Source organism: Phyllobates terribilis, unplaced genomic scaffold, assembly GCF_046119375.1.
Source record: "Phyllobates terribilis strain yellow unplaced genomic scaffold, ASM4611937v1 Scaffold_9__5_contigs__length_417890890, whole genome shotgun sequence".
Lineage (NCBI taxonomy): Eukaryota > Metazoa > Chordata > Amphibia > Anura > Dendrobatidae > Phyllobates > Phyllobates terribilis.
The window spans coordinates 231238687-231257799 of record NW_027362769.1 but is presented as its reverse complement, the minus strand read 5'-3'; the positions used below and the strand labels follow the sequence as shown (position 1 = coordinate 231257799).

At 43.8% G+C, this 19113-nt stretch overlaps 1 protein-coding gene across 9 annotated transcripts in view; it reads left to right on the top strand.

Moving 5' to 3' along the window:
* The window catches only part of CLEC16A (C-type lectin domain containing 16A), a 293814-nt gene that overhangs the window by 77603 nt on the left and 197098 nt on the right, over positions 1–19113 (top strand). For all 9 annotated transcript variants that reach the window (XM_073647735.1, XM_073647726.1, XM_073647727.1 and 6 more), the window contains exon 10: positions 9138–9366. In XM_073647735.1, the coding sequence (XP_073503836.1) occupies positions 9138–9366 (229 nt within the window). The remainder of the gene's footprint in view (positions 1–9137; positions 9367–19113) is intronic.

Sequence of the window (19113 nt, the reverse complement as noted above, 5' to 3'; positions counted from 1 at the left end):
CGGGCGCCGCCCTTAAGCAGCAGAAGCAGACACAAACAGACAGCATGGAGGGAAGCCAGAGAGACATTCTGGACTGGAGATCAAGTGCACGCTCTTGCACAGTGGGAGATGGACCACCATGCAAGGACGCCGCCAGGTATGTTACATTATGTTGTTTATACATTGTATTCAGTGCAAATTTTCATTTTATCAGCCATTGTTTTCTAAAAAAAAAAAAAAAGATTTATTGCCAGGTAGTAGCACCTGGCCCTAGGTACGTGTCTCTAGACGAGTGTGTAAAATGCAATATTTGTATATTTGTCTGTTAATTAAAACTCTCATGGCTTGGATTCCTTTTCATGTGGTGATTTCCAGGATGCAGGCTATATTGATTTCTGTAGAAACTCGAGTAGTTTTTTGACTTCCTCATTGGTTTTGGGCATGAACTATACTTCTCAGTTTTCTCTGCTTTTGAAACAAATCCTTGTCCTGTTATCAGTAGCAATTTTAGGCTCTTATCTGTCTGGAAAAATATCAACAAAATATACCAACGCCAGGTTACCATACTAATGCACTGCAGGATACAGCAGGCCTCCATGATAAAGGCGGGGGCAGGATAGGTGCAAAAGACTGTGATGAAACCACCACTCACAAACCTACCAATCATGGAGGGGATTGTCGCCTAGTATTAAAAATGCACACAGATGAGATTTGCATAGGGTGCCATTCACACCGGTATGTTTGATGCACAGTGTCTGGTTTACAGCCTATTCATGACGCCCGGACTATTAGAGCAGGTGGGCTGCACAGTACTATTTATGTGCACCCCACAGGGACAGGCACCCCAATTCCCCCAACCAACAATAAATGGCCTGGCTGCATATTGCAAAAAAATAAAAAAATGCGCTATAACAAATGTAAAAGAAAACCTTAGGTTTGGGACAATATTTGGGCCAAAATATGCATGCACATAACCCACGTCAAGAGTCCTAGAATCCTAGAATATTAGAGTTGGAAGGGACCTCCAGGGTCATCTGGTCCAACCTCCTGCTCAATCCAGTATTCGCTAAACCATCTCAGACAGACGTCTGTCCAGCCTCTGTTTGAAGACTTCCATTGAAGGAGAACTCACCACCTCTCGTGGCCGCCTGTTCCACTCAATGATCACCCTCACTTGTCACAAAGTTTTTTCTAATATCTAATCGGTATCTTCTCTCTTTCCGTTTCATTCCATTGCTTCTCGTGTTTCCGTGAGTCCTCATTGTCTTGTCGCTAAAATTTAAAGCAACTGATATTAACATGAGGGCCTGCTGCATCCTGAAGTGCATTGGTATTGTGACCTGGTGATGATAAATATGGCTGCCTTCTTTTGTGATGTTTATTGAAGTTTATGTCCTTTTCAGTGAGTTATATTCTGTCTGGAGTCATCTGCTCGTTAAAACCATATCACTATTTAGAATCTATCTACAAGCTTACATTTAAGAGTTATGCCCATCTTATATGTGATATACATGGTGGCATGTTACTAGAATATGATGGGTGGGGGTCCGAGCCCTGGACCCTACTGATCCACAGAATAAAGGGGCTGCAATGTTGATCTGGTTCTGCATTCTCTCTTCATTGTTTTTCTTCTGCAGCCCTGCATCTGGCCACAGACTGTGAAGGTAGCCTTATCAACATTAATGGGGTGGTCCTCTAGTCCCTTTCACGGTCAGTGGCTAGCGATATCCGTCTACAGGGAGAACCTTGAAGGTGCTTGAGCCATGAACCAGTTCTGTAGCCTTCTCCTTCTTAGGATCAGAGAGGGTCCCATATACACTGCCACTAATTTTATAGTAGTGAAATCCCTTGTGATCTACCCCTTTGAAAAAGCAAAAAAACATGGACCGTAAAATATCAAGCCAATGACAAAGCGTGCTTGTAAAGAGCATCTACAGAATCTGAAGGCAGTAGACATGTAGATAATTAACATCTGGACTAAAGAGCCTTCAGCCTCACAGCAACTTTGGAGCATCGGAACTGCCCACTGGAGCTTCATTGATTGTGAGCTCCAGTGGTGAGCGATCACCATGCACAGTGCCTAGCATTAGCTTGCACTTATCTAAGCATTGTGGCCAACCATGTTCACCACTTTATGGCAACTGTTTCCTTTATGACAGATGGACTCTTTCATCAGGGCAGTGCACCATGCCACAAGGGTCTTGTAGTAATGGATTGGTTCCAGGAACATGACAGTGAGTTTCTCTTGCCTCCGTTGTCTTCACAGTCCCCAGATCTTCATCATGTAGCGCTTCTCTGGGGCATGGTAGAACGAGCTGTTCGGAGCACATCACTTGTCACGGGTGTGTCAGATGTAACAGACAGTCTCTCTGCATCTGGCTGCAGAAGGTCACTGAGTTTGGCATTGCAGATACCTTCTTAATCCTTCTAACTTTTGGACCCAGCGGCAACCTCTCTCCTGCTCTGATTGACACACCCTGGTCTGGGTGTTTATAAACTCTCAGTCTGCTTCAGGGAGTCGCCGGTGATATTCTCATTTTCCCTTGTGATGGCTTGGAGCTATAACAGTCGGCTAGCTTCCTCTCTGGTGCCCTTGGAGGATGTTTGGTGTTATCCCTCTGGTGTCTGCTCAAGCTAAGTTTTACCCCCTTTGTTTGTCTCCCTTGTTGTCTTTAGTTTATAGTTGTGACTGACCAGTGCTCACCCCCTGCCTATCCAGGGTCTAGCTCTAGGGATATACAGGGCTTAGGTTTCCTGCTCGGCGATTGTGTGGAACCAATATAGCGGCGGTAGGGTAGGCATAGTGTTATTAGATGTGCCTTGGGATCTCCACTCCCCCTTTCCCTAGTGTCTGGGCTTCCTTCCCCTCACTCCTTCGTGTTGCACTGAGTCTTTCCCACACTGTGCTTGACATCACTACCTCCACCTAATTTGTGTCAATTGCAAGAAACTATCCAGTCCACATGGGCCAGTATTTCGGCAAAACCATATCACTGTCTAGTAAAATCTATATCACAACTGTAATAAAGTGGTCATTCAGTGTATTTTGTAATAACACTTCTGCAAAAATCTAAAATTTCATTGTAAATTTCCTGGAAGCCTTTAGCTTTGTTTATTTGGCAAGTGACCAGAATGCAGCCGTCGTCTACAGCTCACGATGAACCAGACTGTAGTTTTCTCTTCTGTTCTGTTGGATGCTGTGTCATCTGTACCTAGTCATCTTTGTAAAACATACAAAATCTATACAGTGGTTTAAGGTGCAAGCTGTTCACCTTAGCATGAATTTAATTTCATACTTGTTTTTGATATTTGAGTTTCTTCCTGTAGAGTGAGAAAGGTTCCCATCTGCTTCCTGTACAATAGTGATGTGGTTTGGTTCTACCTGCCCAGAATTTGTCGATCTTATAACCTACTTTCTCTTTCCCGTAAGATGTCGTCTTTACTGGTACTGCTTTGAGTTACTAGCAACCTTGCCTAAGTTCAAACCAAAACTGTGGAAAGGATATGAAAAAGGACATGATTTAAATAGCCAAATATAGCGAGAACTCAGAATGCAGATTTCCATCAGTGAGGTTAATCTTGGTCTTGAGAAAAATAAGACTTGAAAATGCAAAATGCTTCGTTTTCCAAATACATGCATTTTTGGGGGGTCAAAATCTGCTTTTAACACCTTCCTGACCTGACTGACTGGAACGTTATATGTCGTGACTGGTCCCCGTTTATGGAGCAATCTCAGGAGCTGAGCCTGAATCATACCTGGCAGATGGCGGCTGTGGTACACAGCCAACATCTTCATATAACAGCAGCATGGGTGTGCCCTTATCGCTGATGTTTAATCATTTTAAGTGAACCTGTCAGCTGATACATGTTGCCCAATCCGTGTATGTATCAGCAAGAAAAGACCTGCCCACAAGCTTGCCCCAAAGCTCAAGTATGTTCCTCATCATACAGATAGCCAACTAGACAGACAGATAGGGGCTGACCTGTGGGCAGATCGTTTCTTGCTGATCTGGCCTAGAGCACCAGGATAAGCCATGGCCTACAGTCCTGCCCCGAAACACGGGCAGATCATTAACTCAGAAACTGCAAACACTGATTACACAAGAACCACAAGACTGATTTCTTCACCTCAAGTATCATATTAATCAGTGCAGCAACCCCAACATGACACTGCTTGTAGTTTACTTAAAAATCCTGCTGACAGGTTCGCTTTAAAGTCTTTTACAGTTTAAGCCTATGGCCGTCAAACGCTTTATCCCTCCCCTTCCCGCGTGACTTGATCTTGGGAGTCCAATGGGTTTTCATGGCAGAAAGGGGTTTGCTGAAGGTCCCCATGACTGCCATCTTTGCCCTCTTGTGAAATTCAGCTATTAGTAATAAAAATAAATATACAGGGTGGTCCAAAAGTAGGTGGACAGAAAGTGTAATAAGGTTATGAAGAGGGAGATTTATCAAACATGGTGTAAAGTGAAACTGGCTCAGTTGCCCTTAGCAACCAATCAGATTCCACTTTTGATTCCTCACAGACTCTTTGGAAAATGAAAGGTGGAATCTGATTGGTTGCTAAGGGCAACTGAGCCAGTTTCACAGATTTAGTTTTCACAGATAAATCTCCCCCAAATCTGTTTTCTTTTTAGATAATTCAGATAACACATAATGGCAAATAATTTAAATACAGATCAAAGAAAATGGACTTTCTGTCCACCTACTTTTGAACCACCCTGTATATATATTTTTTAAAACATTATCGTGTTTGTTATCTGCATACGTGTAAAAGTCCAATCAAGAAAAATATAAAATTAATGAACTCCTATAGTAAGCATTGTTGCCCATGGGCAGTTTGCTATAGATCACCTGGACAAGACAGAAGGATATTGAAACAATTTTTTGTGGACAGATTAGACTTTAATAGAGCTTTTTTGTTTAAATGAGAAATGTCATGTTTTGGAGAAAGAAAAACATTGTATCACAGCATAAAAACCTTATACCATCTGTAAAACATGGTGGTTATTTCATCTGGGCCTTAACGGCTTGCTATCAATGATGGAATAATGAATTGTACCAGAAAATTCTGAAGGAAAATGTCAGGACATCTGTCTATGAGCTGAATCTCAAGAGAACATGGGTCATGCAGCAAGAGACCAACCCAAAGAACACAAGTCCTTCTGCAAAAGAAAGGTTAAAGAAGAATAAAGTTGAAAGTGTTGCAATGGCCAAGTCTTAGTCCTCATCCGAATCCTATCGAAGTTTTGTGGCAGGACCAGCATTGAGCAGTTCAGGGGAAAAAATCCACCAACATAACAGAGGTGAAGCTGTTTTGTAGGTAGGAATGGACTAAAATTCCTCCGAGCCAATGTGAAAGACTAATCAACAATTACCGGAAATGTGTAGATACCGTTATTGCTGCACAAGGGGGTCACACCAGATACTGAAAGCAAAGGTTCACATACTTTTGCCACGCTCAGACATGTGATATTGGATTATTTTTCTCATTTAAAAAAATAACAAAGCTTAATAATTTTGACTCATTTAGTTGACTCTATATCTAATTTTTAGGATTTGTGTGAGAATCTGATATATTTTTAGATCACATTTATGCAAAAATATGGAAAATTCTGAAGTTTTCACAACTTTCAAACACTGCTGTTCAATTCTAGCAGCTCTAGGGGATTTCATCACAAAGAATGGTGCTCGTACTTTGTGTCCCGGCACAGTCTTGACACAGACGGCACTGATGTGACTGTGCCATAATGAGTGGAGATTCATCCCATTGACAAAAGATAGTGATATCACTCATTTGTCAATGGGTTAATAAGTTTTCGTGCAAAATGGTTCATTGCCAATTTCTAAAGGCCCCGTCACACTTAGCGACGCTGCAACGATCCCGACAACGATACGACCTGTCAGGGATCGTTGCTGCGTTGCTATGTGGTCGCTGGTGAGCTGTCAAATAGGCAGGCTCACAAACGATCAGTGGAGCAGCGACATCGTGGAAAGAATCTTTCCACGATGTCCTGCTCCTGGTTACCAGCTTGCTGAAGCAGGAGCAGGCTGGTAACCATGATAAACATCGGGTTACTAGCGGCACACGCGCACCTTGTAACCCGCTGTTTATCATGGTTACCACTCTGCTACGGTGAGCGGGAGGTTACCGCTCACTTTAGCAGTCTCGTAACCATGATAAACATCGAGTTACTAGGGGCACATGCGCACCTAGTAACCCGTTGTTTATCATGGTTACCACTCTGCTACGGTGAGCGGGAAGTTACCGCTCACTTTAGCAGGCTCGCAACCATGATAAACAGCAAGTTACAAGGTGCGCGTGTGCCCCTAGTAACCCGATGTTTATCATGGTTACCAGCCTGATCGCTGCTCCCGCTGGTCACACACAGCGATGTGTGCTGACCAGCGGGAGGGCAACGACCAAAAAATGGTCCAGGACACTTTGCAGCGATCAGCGACCTCACAGCAGGGGCCTGATCGTTGCAAAGTGTCACACATAGCGACATCGCTGGTGAGGTCGCTGTTGCGTCACCAAAACCGTGACACAGCAGCGATCTCGCTAGCGATCTCGCTATGTGAGACGGGGGCTTAAGGAAAGATGGTAGCTACAAAATTGTTATATCAGTTGGAATCCAAATGTTTATTAAAATTGCTTATTTGGGTCGCTTGTCATCCTCTATATTTGGCACTTATCAGATTAAACCGAACCCTAAAATAAGGTCCATAATTCTAAATAAAGGTGCTCAATATTAACAGTGCACATTAAAAAATGGGTCAATCTCACCCACTTGTTGCCACGAAGATTCAACATAAGTAGATAATTCTGGAGCTCAGAGGGGGTGGGCAATACGCTAAATTCACATAAAATGTACGGAATAATCAGCGCACCCCATTGTAATCAACACTGTGAAACTTGATGCTAGATTTCAGAAATGTGTGGAACTTTCTTTTTCCATCAGCTGGTCTCTTTGTTCAGTTTATGTCGTTCTCACCGTCTGATTGACTTACCTATATCTTTACACTAAACTGATTTAAGGCGTAATATGGAAAGAATGAGGGTCTTCTGCTGAGAAAAAGCTAGTTAGTGATATGTCACACAGAGAAAAGTCATATGTGAACTGTATGCGGTAAAAGAACTCGATTTATTACACTTGTGACATCTCAGCCCCCACAGTACCTACAGTACCTGAAATATATCCGTGTGAGGCTCTTTTTTTCTAGTTTGTGGTTATAATGAGACTTTGCCATCTCCTTATGTCCCATAGGTGTATTTATGGCTGCCAGTAGTGTGCAACCTTTTTTGATGCAGTTCTTTGGTTGTGTGGGCTTCACCGGTGACTGCACAGCACACCACCGGTGCACGTGAATACACCTAAACACCGAAAATAGCAATTCTGGGTTCACAATGGAAACTTGCTTGGATTTTGTAGACTTTTTTTTATAGGTAGAGTGCCATTTTTTTTTCCAGTGCATTTCCCTTGTCTAAATTCCATTGGCCGTCCATAAGGCCGATGAGCAAAGGCTATAAACGATTTTCTGAAATCCTCGGTCAGTAGGTTTCAATTAGAGCCAGTAGGGTTTTTTGCGCACCATGGAATCTGTTGCATAACGAATCAGGCATTTCTTTGTGGTTTTCATTATAAAAGGAATCCATGATGCAAGTGTGAACAAAGCTTAAAGAAGCACTACTGCAATCATCATATTATATAGCACTGTGTACTTACAATCTGTCAGCTGCTATTTCCCATATAATCTGAGAGCACCATAATCTAGGGCAAGAAAACCTGATTCGAGGGATGTGTCACTTACTGGGCTGCTTGGTGCAGTTTTGATAAAATCCCTGTTTGTCTGATGTAGATGTAGCAGAGTAAAGACTTCTGGGCTGTGTATAATCCTGCCCACAACTCTGGCAGCTTGCAGTGCACAAAGAAAACTGCCAATCAGCTTTGGGGGCGGGATTACACAGATTAGCCTGACTGGGAACTGTAATCCTGTAGTGATAATCTCCTGCTGATAAAATGCTGATTGTATTGAAACTACAACACACAGCCTAATAAATGACACTTCACTGGAATCAGCCTCTCAACTCCTACACTATGATGCTCTCAGATTACATAGCAAACCCTCCTGACAGATTCTCTTTAATGTTCTCCATAGAGCTTTATGAGCACCAACTGGTATCTCCTATTTCAGAAATAGGAAAATCTGTATTCTGAAGACACATTTTACCCATGCATAAAGAATTTTGAGATTGATTGATTGATCAGTGCTGGAGGACGGAGAATCTGATTTCTCTAAAAAGATATATTACAAAGTATCTTGTTACCATGTGTAATCGATTTATGAAAACCAAAAAAATAAAATGGCGGTTACTCTTTAAAGGGTTGTTCACTGTCACGCAAGGTATGGGAAAGACTTGGTGCAACACAAATGGAAGAGGGAAAGGGAGCCCAGACTCTAGGGTAAGGAGGGAAGTAGAGACCTCCTAGGTTGATCTAGCGTTACCCTGTCTCGCCGAACGTCCCTGTATTGGCTCTTCACCAATCGCCGCACGCATGTCTCGCCCTGTCTTTCCCTGGCGTATGGCTATGGCTAGGGAATGGAGGAGAGGAGCACTAGTTGATCTCCACTAAACACTATAGACAACAAAGGTAAACAAACAGGGGAAATTGCTTAGCTTTAGACGTCTCCAGACAAATGCGCATATGTCCTCAAGCTCCAGAGAGGACAAAGTACTGCTCTTGCTAAAGCCTTCACAGGTAGTAATGGATATCGCCAGCACCTCCCTCTGAAACACAGCAGGTATTTATACACCCAGGCAGGGTGTTAATTAGCCAGAGGGAGGTAGCCACTGTGTCCTAGAGACAGCCTCTAAGAAGATGTCTGTAATGCCAAACGTAGAGATCTCCTGCAACCAACTGCAAGGCGACTCTCTGTCACTTCTGACACACCCGTGACATTCACACTCTGTCTAGGTGCAGACCACAAGAGGTGAAGCTTAGGAAAAAGCTGAGAGGGACTGAGCTGCAAAGGTTTCTTATCTACCTCTCCTGCGATGTGTCTGATATTGCAGGTCATCCCATTTCTGACATTTTACATTTCTTTATTCTCATTCATTTTTGTTATAATTTGTTACTTTTTGCATTTTATTTCAGGGAGAATCCAGCATTAGACGTTTCATAAAGCCTCAAGAGAGTCTAGAGAAATCCCTTGAGATTAACCGGCAGAGAGGCAAAAAGAAGCTGCAAAAGAGGCCGAACTACAAAAATGTTGGTGAGGAAGAAGAGGAGGACAGACCCACCGAGGATGGCCATGAAGACCCTGATAAGGCAAAAGCTGGAGAGGTTGGCTCAAAAGGAGCAAAAACTCTTTGTGAGACTGAAGGTGAGAAAATCGAATAGTTGGTCGACTACAAAGTAGAATAACACAAACACTTTTTCTTTAATGAAAGGGCTAAAACAGTAATGGACAAGAGCTCAGCGATTTATATATACACTATATAGACACAAGTATTGGGACACATACACATTACTCCTACAGGAGCTTTTATGACATCTCAATTTAAATCCATAAGCATTAATATGGAGTCAGTTCCTTACATCTATAACAGCTTCCATACATCTGGGAAGGCTTTTTTTCAGATTTATTCAGAAGGGCCCAGTGGTTAGCTCTGCAGCTTTGCAGCGCTGGGTTCCTGGGGTCAAATCCCACCAAGAACAACATCTGCAAGGAGTTTGTATGTTCTCCCCGTGTTTGTATGGGTGTTATATAAGCGAGTAAAATAAGATAAATTAATAAAGGTATTTGATTGACAAGAGGGCCTGTCTTGCAAACTCCACTTTACTTCATCCTTAAAGGATTCAATGGGATTGAGGCAGTGCGTAGCATGGGGTGCCTAGCTCCCAGAACAAGGCAAGTATTTTGTGCCCTCTAACTGAATTATACCACCAAACTGTTACTAAATTTACAAAAACCACTGTAAAATGACCAATAGTATCACTATACATTGACCATATAGTGGTAGCTACAATTTCTGCCCAACAGTACAGTTGTTTATAGTATTATCATGGTGCTTTACATGTGAAAAGGGGTATACATAATAAAAAAAAACAAGTACAGTAATCATGAACAATACAAGTCAGCCAGGAGGAGAGAGGTCCCTACCCGCGAGGGCTCACAATCTACAGGGGATGGAGGAGGATACAGTAGGTGAGGGTAGAGCTGGTCGTACAGCGGTATGGTTGAGTGAGGGTTAGTGCAGGTTGTAGGCTTGTCGGAAGAGGTGGGTCTTCAGGTTCCTCTTGAAGGTTTCCACAGTAGGCGAGAGTCTGAAATGTTGGGGTAGAGAGTTCGAGGGGGGGATGCACGGGAGAAATCTTGTATGTGATTGTGGGAAGAGGGGAGTAGAGAAGGAGCTCTTGTGAGGATCGGATGTTGCGTGCAGGTAAATAACGGGAAACTAGGTCACAGATGTATGGAGGAAACAGGTTGTGGATGGCTTTGTATGTCATGGTTAGGGTTTTCAACTGGAGTCTCTGGGCAATGGGGAGCCAGTGAAAGGATTGACAGAGAGGAGAGGCCGGGGAGTAGCGGGGGGACAGGTGGATTAGTTGGGCAGCAGAGTTTAGGATAGACTGTAGGGGTGCGAGAGTGTTAGAAGGGAGGCTACAAAGCAGGAGGTTGCAGTAGTCAAAGCGGGAAATGATGAGGTCATGCACTAGGGTTTTTGCAGATTCTTGGATAAAGAATGTACGGATCTGGGAAACATTTTAGAGTTTGAGTTGGTAGGGAGTGGAAAGGGCTTGGATATGTGGTTTGAAGGAGAGAGTGGTGTAAGTATTTAGTGACTTATAGTTGACATTCTTTCCGATTGAAGTTGCTAATTTTCCCCATCTGTGCTGCCTGGCTCAGACTGCCATGACGACTTCTTCACTTTTACTACAGAGTCTGTAACATGGATGCATTTTCATTCTCACATTTCTAGCACCATCCCCACTTATTCCCAGCCTCCACAAATTTCCTATCCTGTTGCTAACCCAAATTCACTGGCTGTTGTTCCATTTCTGCTCATACATACAGTATGTGCCCCATGTGCCCTACAGACAGCAATAATGACCCTTTGTATGCTCCATAGAAACCAATAATGCCCCCATATGCTCCCTAAAAAAAGTAATTAAGCCCCATTTATGCCTAGACAGTAATGATGACCCCATAAAAATGAAAAATGCCCACTGAGCACCCCCTCAGTGCCCACTTAAAGTAATAATGCCCCATCATTTCCCATTTAAATATAATGACATTTTTTATGCTGCACCACGCGCAAAAGAACTAGCTTATACTCTCATAATCTGATCATCCCCTAATGACAGCCATCAAGTCCTCCACTGCAAGTGGGCCATTACAGGCGTTATGCCACCTTCACCAGGATGCTGACAGCCTTCAGCCCACCGATGGAATGTGATTGGGAGGAACCACATAGGCCTGCCAGCTGTGCAAGAGTATCAACCTATACAGTTCGAAGTGGCATTCATCGGATCATTTGATAGCAGGGGGCGCGCAGGGGTGGTGGCGGTAAAGAAATTCTGTACCATTCAGAATTTAGTGCCCAGGTGGATCACTGTTTGGTCTCCTTCGCCTCCAACTCTATGCTGCCGGGATTTGTTCAGGGCTTGGGAGACTATTTAAGTTCTTACACGCAACTTGCCAAACTATATTTTCATGGACCTTGGTTTGTGCACTGGTAAAGTGTCATGATGGATCAAAATAGGGCCTTTCCCAAAATATTACACATAATTGGAAGCATACAATTATCTATTAAAGGAGTATTCTCAATTTGTCTTTTGGGCAATTTGTTCTCCTTATTTCCTTACTTCCTGGTTTCTAGAAAGGCGGGCTTGCCTCCTTGAGTGACCGCTCTGGTGAATAGAACTGTAGTATTACAACTATACGGCCCAGCACAAGTTCTGTTATAACACATTCAGCCAACAGTGGTTTATTCTGTGGATTGTTTTGAAAAGCAGAAAGATTATGTTAAAAAATGATGTATTTGTCTTTTTCTGAAAGTTGCTAAATGTAAATTCTACAGCCAGAGTGTGGATAATTTTTGATTCATCTTCATCTACAGTGCCTTGGAAAAGTATTCATACCTTGTGAACTTTTCCAAATTTTTTCCCATTACACCCACAAACTTAAGTACAGTAGTGGCCAAAAGTATTGGCACCCCTGCAATTCTGTCAGATAATACTCAGTTTCTTCCTGAAAATGATTGCAATCACAAATTCGTTGGTATTATTATCTTCATTTAATTTGTCTTCAATGAAAAAACACATTATGGAAGTCACATAATTAGTACATTAAGTCCACCTGTGTGTAATTTATTTTCAGTATAAATACAGCTGTTCTGTGAAGGCCTCATAGGTTTATTTGAGAATATTAGGGATCAAACGGCATCATAAAAACCAAGGAACACACCAGACGGGTCAGGGATAAAGTTGTGCAGAAGAGTAAAGCAGGGTTAGGTTATATAAAAAAAAATACCTAAAGCTCTAAACATCTCATGGAGCACCGTTCAATCCATCATTCAAAAATAGAAGGAGTATTGCACAGCTACAAAACTACCAAGACTTGGCCTTTTACATAAACTGACATCCCAAGCAAGAGAGCACAAATTAGAGAAGTAGCCAAAAGGCCCATGGTCACTCTGGAGGAGCTGCAGAGATCCACAGCTCAGGTGGGAGAATCCGTCGAAAGGACAACTAATAGTTGTATACTCCACAAATGTGGCCTTTATGGAAAAGGGGCAAGAAGAAAGCCATTTTTGAAAGCAAGCCATAAGAAGTCCCTTTTGCAGTTTACAAAAAGTTTTGTAGGTGAGAAAGCTAGCAAATGGAAGAAGTTGCTCTGGTCAGATAAGACCAACGTAGAACTTTTTGGGCTAAATGCAAAATGTTATGTGTTTTGGAAAACTAACATTGCACATCACCCTGAAAACACCATCCCTACTGTCAAACATGGTGTTGGCAGCATCATGCTGTGGGGATACTTTTCTTTAGCGGGGATAGAGAAGCTGGTCAGAGTTGATGGGAAGATGGATGGAGCTAGATACAGGGTAATTCTGGAGGAAAACCTGTTAGAGCCTGAAAAAGACTTGAGACTGGGGCATAGAGTTACCATCTAACAGGACAAGGACCCTAAACATACTTCTAATCTTATTAAAAAAGGAGGCTTTTTTGAATAGGATTATATATTGTATTGTTTGGGGGTATTCCAAATAAATACTTATTTGGCCCGTGTATTGGTTAATTAATGACTCTAAACAGACTACCAGAGCTACAATGGATGGTTTAGATTAACCCCTTAATAACATCTGACGTACTAATACGCGTCTGTGCCCTGGGACTTAAGAGCCAGACCCGTATTAGTACGTCATCGCGATCGCGCGCGCACACAGGCTGTGCGGGCGTGATCGCCGCCGGGTGTCAGCTGATTGTCACAGCTGACACCCGGTACTATGTGCAGGGAGCGGTCCTGCACCGCTCCCAGCACATTAACCCCCGCGATGCTGCGATCGAAGTCGATCGCGGCATTGCGGGGGCAAGGGGAGGTGATCGCCGATACTCACCTCCTCTTCCGGCTTCCAGCGCAGTCTGCAAAGGCTTCCCGGGTGTTGCCATGACGACCCGATGTCGTCATGACAACATCCGGGTCACCAGAGAGCAGGAAGATTGCTTGGACATGCGCAGTGCATCTCCAAGCAATCTTCACACTGTGCACTTCTGACAGCCTTCATGGCATAGGGATGGTGCTCCATTCCTCTGCCATGCAGGCGATCAGAAAAAAAAAGTGAAAGTCCCAGAGTGGGACAAAGTAATAAAGTGTATAAACTGTGTGAAAGTGGGAAAAAAAAAAAAAATGTGCAAAAATATTATAAAAAAATAAAAAAAATAATACACCAAAAATAAAAATATAATGTACCCATCAATAAATATTATTATAAAAAAAATTAAAAAAAAACAATAAAAGTACACATATTTGGTATCGCCGCGTCCGGAACAACCTGACCTATAAAACTGTCCCACTAGTTAACCCCTTCAGTGAACACGGTAAAAAAAAAAAAAACGAAGCAAAAAACAATGCTTTATCACCATACCGCCAAACAAAAAGTGGAATAACACGCGATCAAAAAGACACATATAAATAAAAATGATACCGCTGAAAACGTCATCTCGTCCCGCAAAAAACAAGCCGCCATACAGCTCCATCAGCCGAAAAATAAAAAAGTTATAGCTCTCAGAATAAAGCGATACTAAAAAATATTTTTTTCTATAAAATAGCTTTTATTGTGTATAAGCGCCAAAACATAGAAAAATGATACAAATGTGGTACCGCTGTAAACGTACTGACCCGAAGAATAAAGCTACCTCATCAATTTTACCACACGCGGAACAGAATAAAAAAAAACAAAAAAAAAACCAATTCCTGAATTGTTGGTTTTTGTTTATTCTGCCTCCCAAAAATCGGAATAGAAAGCGATCAAAAAATGTCACGTGCCTGAAAATGGCACCAATAACAACGTCAAGTCATCCCGCAAAAAACGAGCCGTCACATGACTGTCTGCCAAAATCTGGAAAAATTGTAGCTCTCAAAATATGGCGATGCAAAAACTAGATTTTACAAAAAATGCGTCTTTTAGTGTGTGACAGCTGTCAGTCATAAAAACCCCATATGATTCTGGCATTGCTGTAATCACACCGACCCGAAGAATAAAGTCGTCTAATCACTTATACCGCACAAGGAACGGCGTCAAAAATAAACTCTTGGGTTAGGATTGGGCTAGGGTTAGGGCTAGGGTTAGGGCTGGGTTTGGGGCTAGGGTTGTGCTGGGGCTAGGGTTGTGCTGGGGCTAGGGTTGTGCTGGGGCTAGGGCTGGGGTTGGGATTTTTTTCAAAAGTAAGAAAAAAAGATGACGATATGGCGACTAGTGTTGAGAGCAAGTGCTCGCTACTTGAGTTTGCATCGGGTGCTCTGGTATGCATTGAGTATCGTGGGTATTTGAGTGACATGCTCGAGTCTCTGCCCCATATGGTTCGCGGCCAAAAAACTTTACGGGGATTGCCTGCCATGCACGAGCGATCCCCGCATGTTTTTTTTTGGGTGTCTAATAACTGTGAAACATGCGGAGCAGGGACTCGAGCATGTCACTCGAGCACACGCTGTACATGGTGCATACCTGAGTACCCGATGCAAACTCAAGTAGCGAGCACTTGCGCTCAAGAATAATGACAACTTATTCAATATGATGACCTAATGTAAACAAATTCTGTGCCGTACCTCTGGGTTCAAAATGTTCACTATACACCTTAATAAAATCCTTGAGGGGTATAGTTTGGACACTTGTGGGGGAGCTCCACTGTTTAGGCACATCACGGGCTCTCCAAACGCGACATGGTGTCCGCTAACAAATTGAATGGAAAATCGGCTCAAATTGTTAGCGGACTCCATGTTGCGTTTGGAGAGCCCCTGTGTGCCCAAACTTTGGAGCTCCCCCACAAGTGACCCCATTTTGGAAACTAGACCCCCCAAGGCACCTATCTAGATTCATAGTGAGCACTTGGAATCCCCAGGTGCTTCACAAATTGATTCGTAAAAATGAAAAAGTGAAAAGAAAAACACTTTTTCATTTTTATGAATCAATTTGTGAAGCACCTGGGGTTCCAAGTGCTCACTATGAATCTAGATAGGTGCCTTGGGGGGTCTAGTTTCCAAAATGGGGTCACTTGTGGGGGAGCTCCAATGTTTGGGCACGCAGGGACTCTCTAAATGCAACATGGTATCCGCTAACAAATTGAATGGAAAATCGGCTCAAATTGTTAGCGGACACCACATTGCGTTTGGAGAGCCCCTCTGTGCCCAAACTTTGGAGCTCCCCGACAAGTGACCCCATTTTGGAAACTAGACCCCCCAAGGCACCTATCTAGATGAATAGTGAGCACTTGGAACCCCAGGTGTTTGGGCACACAGGGGCTCTCTAAACGCAACATGGTGTCCGCTAATTTTTCAAGCAAATTTTACAATCAAAAAGTCAAATGGCGCTCCTTCCCTTCCGAGCCCTACAGTGCGCCCAAACAGTGTTTTTTCCCCAAATATTGGGTATCTGCGTGCCCAGGGGAAATTGCACAACAAATTTTGCGGTCCATTTTTTCTTGTTACCCCTGTGAAAATAAAAAAAATTGGGTCTAAAGTAACATTTTTGTGAAAAAAGTTAAATGTTCATTTTTTTCTTCCACATTCAAAAAATTCCTATGAAGCACCTGAAGGGTTAATAAAGTTCTTGAATGTGGTTTTGAGCACCTTGAGGGGTGCAGTTTTTAGAATGGTGTCACTTTTGGGTATTTTCTGTCATAAAGACCTCTCAAAGTGACTTCAAATGTGATGTGGTCCCTAAAAAAATGGTTTTGTAAATTTTGTTGGAAAAATGAGAAATCGCTGGTCAACTTTTAACCCTTATAGCTCCCTAACAAAAAAAAATTTTGGTTCCAAAATTGTGCTGATGTAAAGTAGACATGTGGGAAATGTTATTTATTAACTATTTTGTGTGACATATCGCTCTGATTTCAGGGCTTAAAAATTCAAATTTTGAAAATTGCAAAATTTTCAAAATTTTTGCCAAATTTCCGTTTTTTTCACAAATAAACGCAAGTGATATCGAAGAAATTTTTCCACAATCATGAAGTACAATATGTCATGAAAAAACAGTCTCAGAATCAGGGGGATCCGTTGAAGCGTTCCAGAGTAATTACCTCATAAAGTGACAGTGGTCAGAATTGTAAAAATTGGCCCGGTCATTAACGTGCAAACCACCCGCGGGGCTTAAGGGGTTAAAGCATATTCATGTGTGTGAAGGGCCCGCCCACAGTCCAGACCTAAATCCCATTGAGAATCAATGGTAAGACTTGAAAATTGCTGTTCAGACGCCTCCATCTAATCTCGCTGACCTACAGCTAGTTTGCAAAGCAGAATGGGCAAAAAGTCAGCCTCTAGATGTGGAAAGCTAGTAGAGACAGACCCCAAAAGACTTGCTGCAGTTATTGACTCAGGGGGGCTGAATACAAATGCACGTCACAATTTTCCTATTTATATTTTTTCAGATATTTAGAAAGCCATGTATAGTTTCCTTTACACTTCACAAATACTTGCTACTTTGTGTTGGTATGTGAAAAGATCTGGAAAAGTTCATGGGGTATGAATACTGTTTCAAGGTACCGTATATACCAGGGGTCTCAAACACGCGGCCCGCGGGCCGCATGCGGCCCCTCCGGCTGCTTCTTGCGGCCCGCAGGCACATAGACCCTGTAACGATCGCTGCTCTCTCCAGCAGCCGCCGACATCAGTGCCGTAGTGCAGTGTATTGCCGCGCAGAGACGGGCTCTCTGCACAGCAATACCAGTGCCAGCCGCCGGCCTATCAGAGGCCAGCAGCTGACATCTGCGTACCAGCGCAGCGGCGTATGATGTCACTCTGATAGGCCGGTGGCTGACACTGGTATTGCTGTGCAGAGAGCCGGTCTCTGCGTGGCAATATTCTGCATTACAGCGCTGATATCGGCGGCTGCTGGAGAGAGCCGCGATCGTTACAGGGTCTATGTGACTGCGGACCACAGGTGCAGAAAGGACGCCGAGGGAACGGAGGACAGGTGAGAAGAATCTTTTTTTTTTTTTCTGTCATGTCTATGTGAAATACCAGGGGGGTGACCCTGTGCACAGTATATGATGGGGGGGGGGGAGGGAACCTGTGCACAGTATATGTTGGGGGGGAATCTGTGCGCAGTATATGGGGGGAGTTGACCTGTGCGCAGTATATGGGGGGGTGACCCTGTGCACAGTATATGTTGGGGGGGGGGGGGAATCTGTGCGCAGTATATGGGGGGGGTGACTTGTGTGCAGTATATGGGGGGGGTGACCTGTGCGCAGTATATGGGGGGGTGACCCTGTGCACAGTATATGTTGGAGGGGTGACCTATGCACAGTATATGGGGAGGGAGGGAACCTGTGCACCGTGTATGGGGGGGAGGGAATCTGTGCGCAGTATATGGGGGGGTGACCCTGTGCACAGTATATGATGGGGGGGGGGAGGGAACCTGTGCACAGTATATGTTGGGGGGGAATCTGTGCGCAGTATATGGGGGGGGGGAAATCTGTGCGCAGTATATGGGGGGTTGACCTGTGCGCAGTATATGGGGGGGTGACTTGTGTGCAGTATATGGGGGGGAGTGACCTGTGCGCAGTATATGGGGGGGGGTGACCCTGTGCACAGTATATGTTGGGGGGGTGACCTATGCACAGTATATGGGGAGGGAGGGAACCTGTGCACAGTGTATGGGGGGGAGGGAATCTGTGCGCAGTATATGGGGGGGTGACCCTGTGCACAGTATATGTTGGGGGGGTGACCTATGCACAGTATATGGGGGGGGGGAACCTGTGCACAGTATATGGGGGGGAGGGAATCTGTGCGCAGTATATGGGGGGGGTGACCTGTGCGCAGTATATGGGGGGTGACCTGTGCGCAGTATATGGGGGGGTTGACCTATGCGCAGTATATGGGGGGGGTGACCTGTGCGCAGTATATGGGGGGGGGGGGACCTGTGCGCAGTATGGGGGGGGTGGACCTGGATGGGGGACTTGTCTGCAATATGGGGACCTGGATGGGGGACGTGTCTGCAATATGGGGACCTGGATGGGGGACGTGTCTGCAATATGGGGACCTTTTCAAAAGGTGTATAGAAAAAAAAAATGGTATCCCTAAAAATGTCACTTTGTCCTGCAAATAATGCGGCCCCCCAAATTAAATGTTTTTCCGTGTGCGGCCCATATACCCAGCTGAGTTTGAGACCCCTGATATATACAGTACACTTGTCAACATTGAAATTGAAACACCAAGAAGGATAATATACTGTTACATCAGAGCATGTTGTTTGCCCTGGTGTTTGCGTGTGTGGTCTTATAACTATGTAATAAAGGAAATAAGAATGCTATATTACCCTGAAGTTTTATATCTGATTTAAGAGCTATTTTTTGTAAAGCTTAGTGCACACTGAAGTTTTATCTGTCTTCACGAGTTAGAAAACTTCTGCAC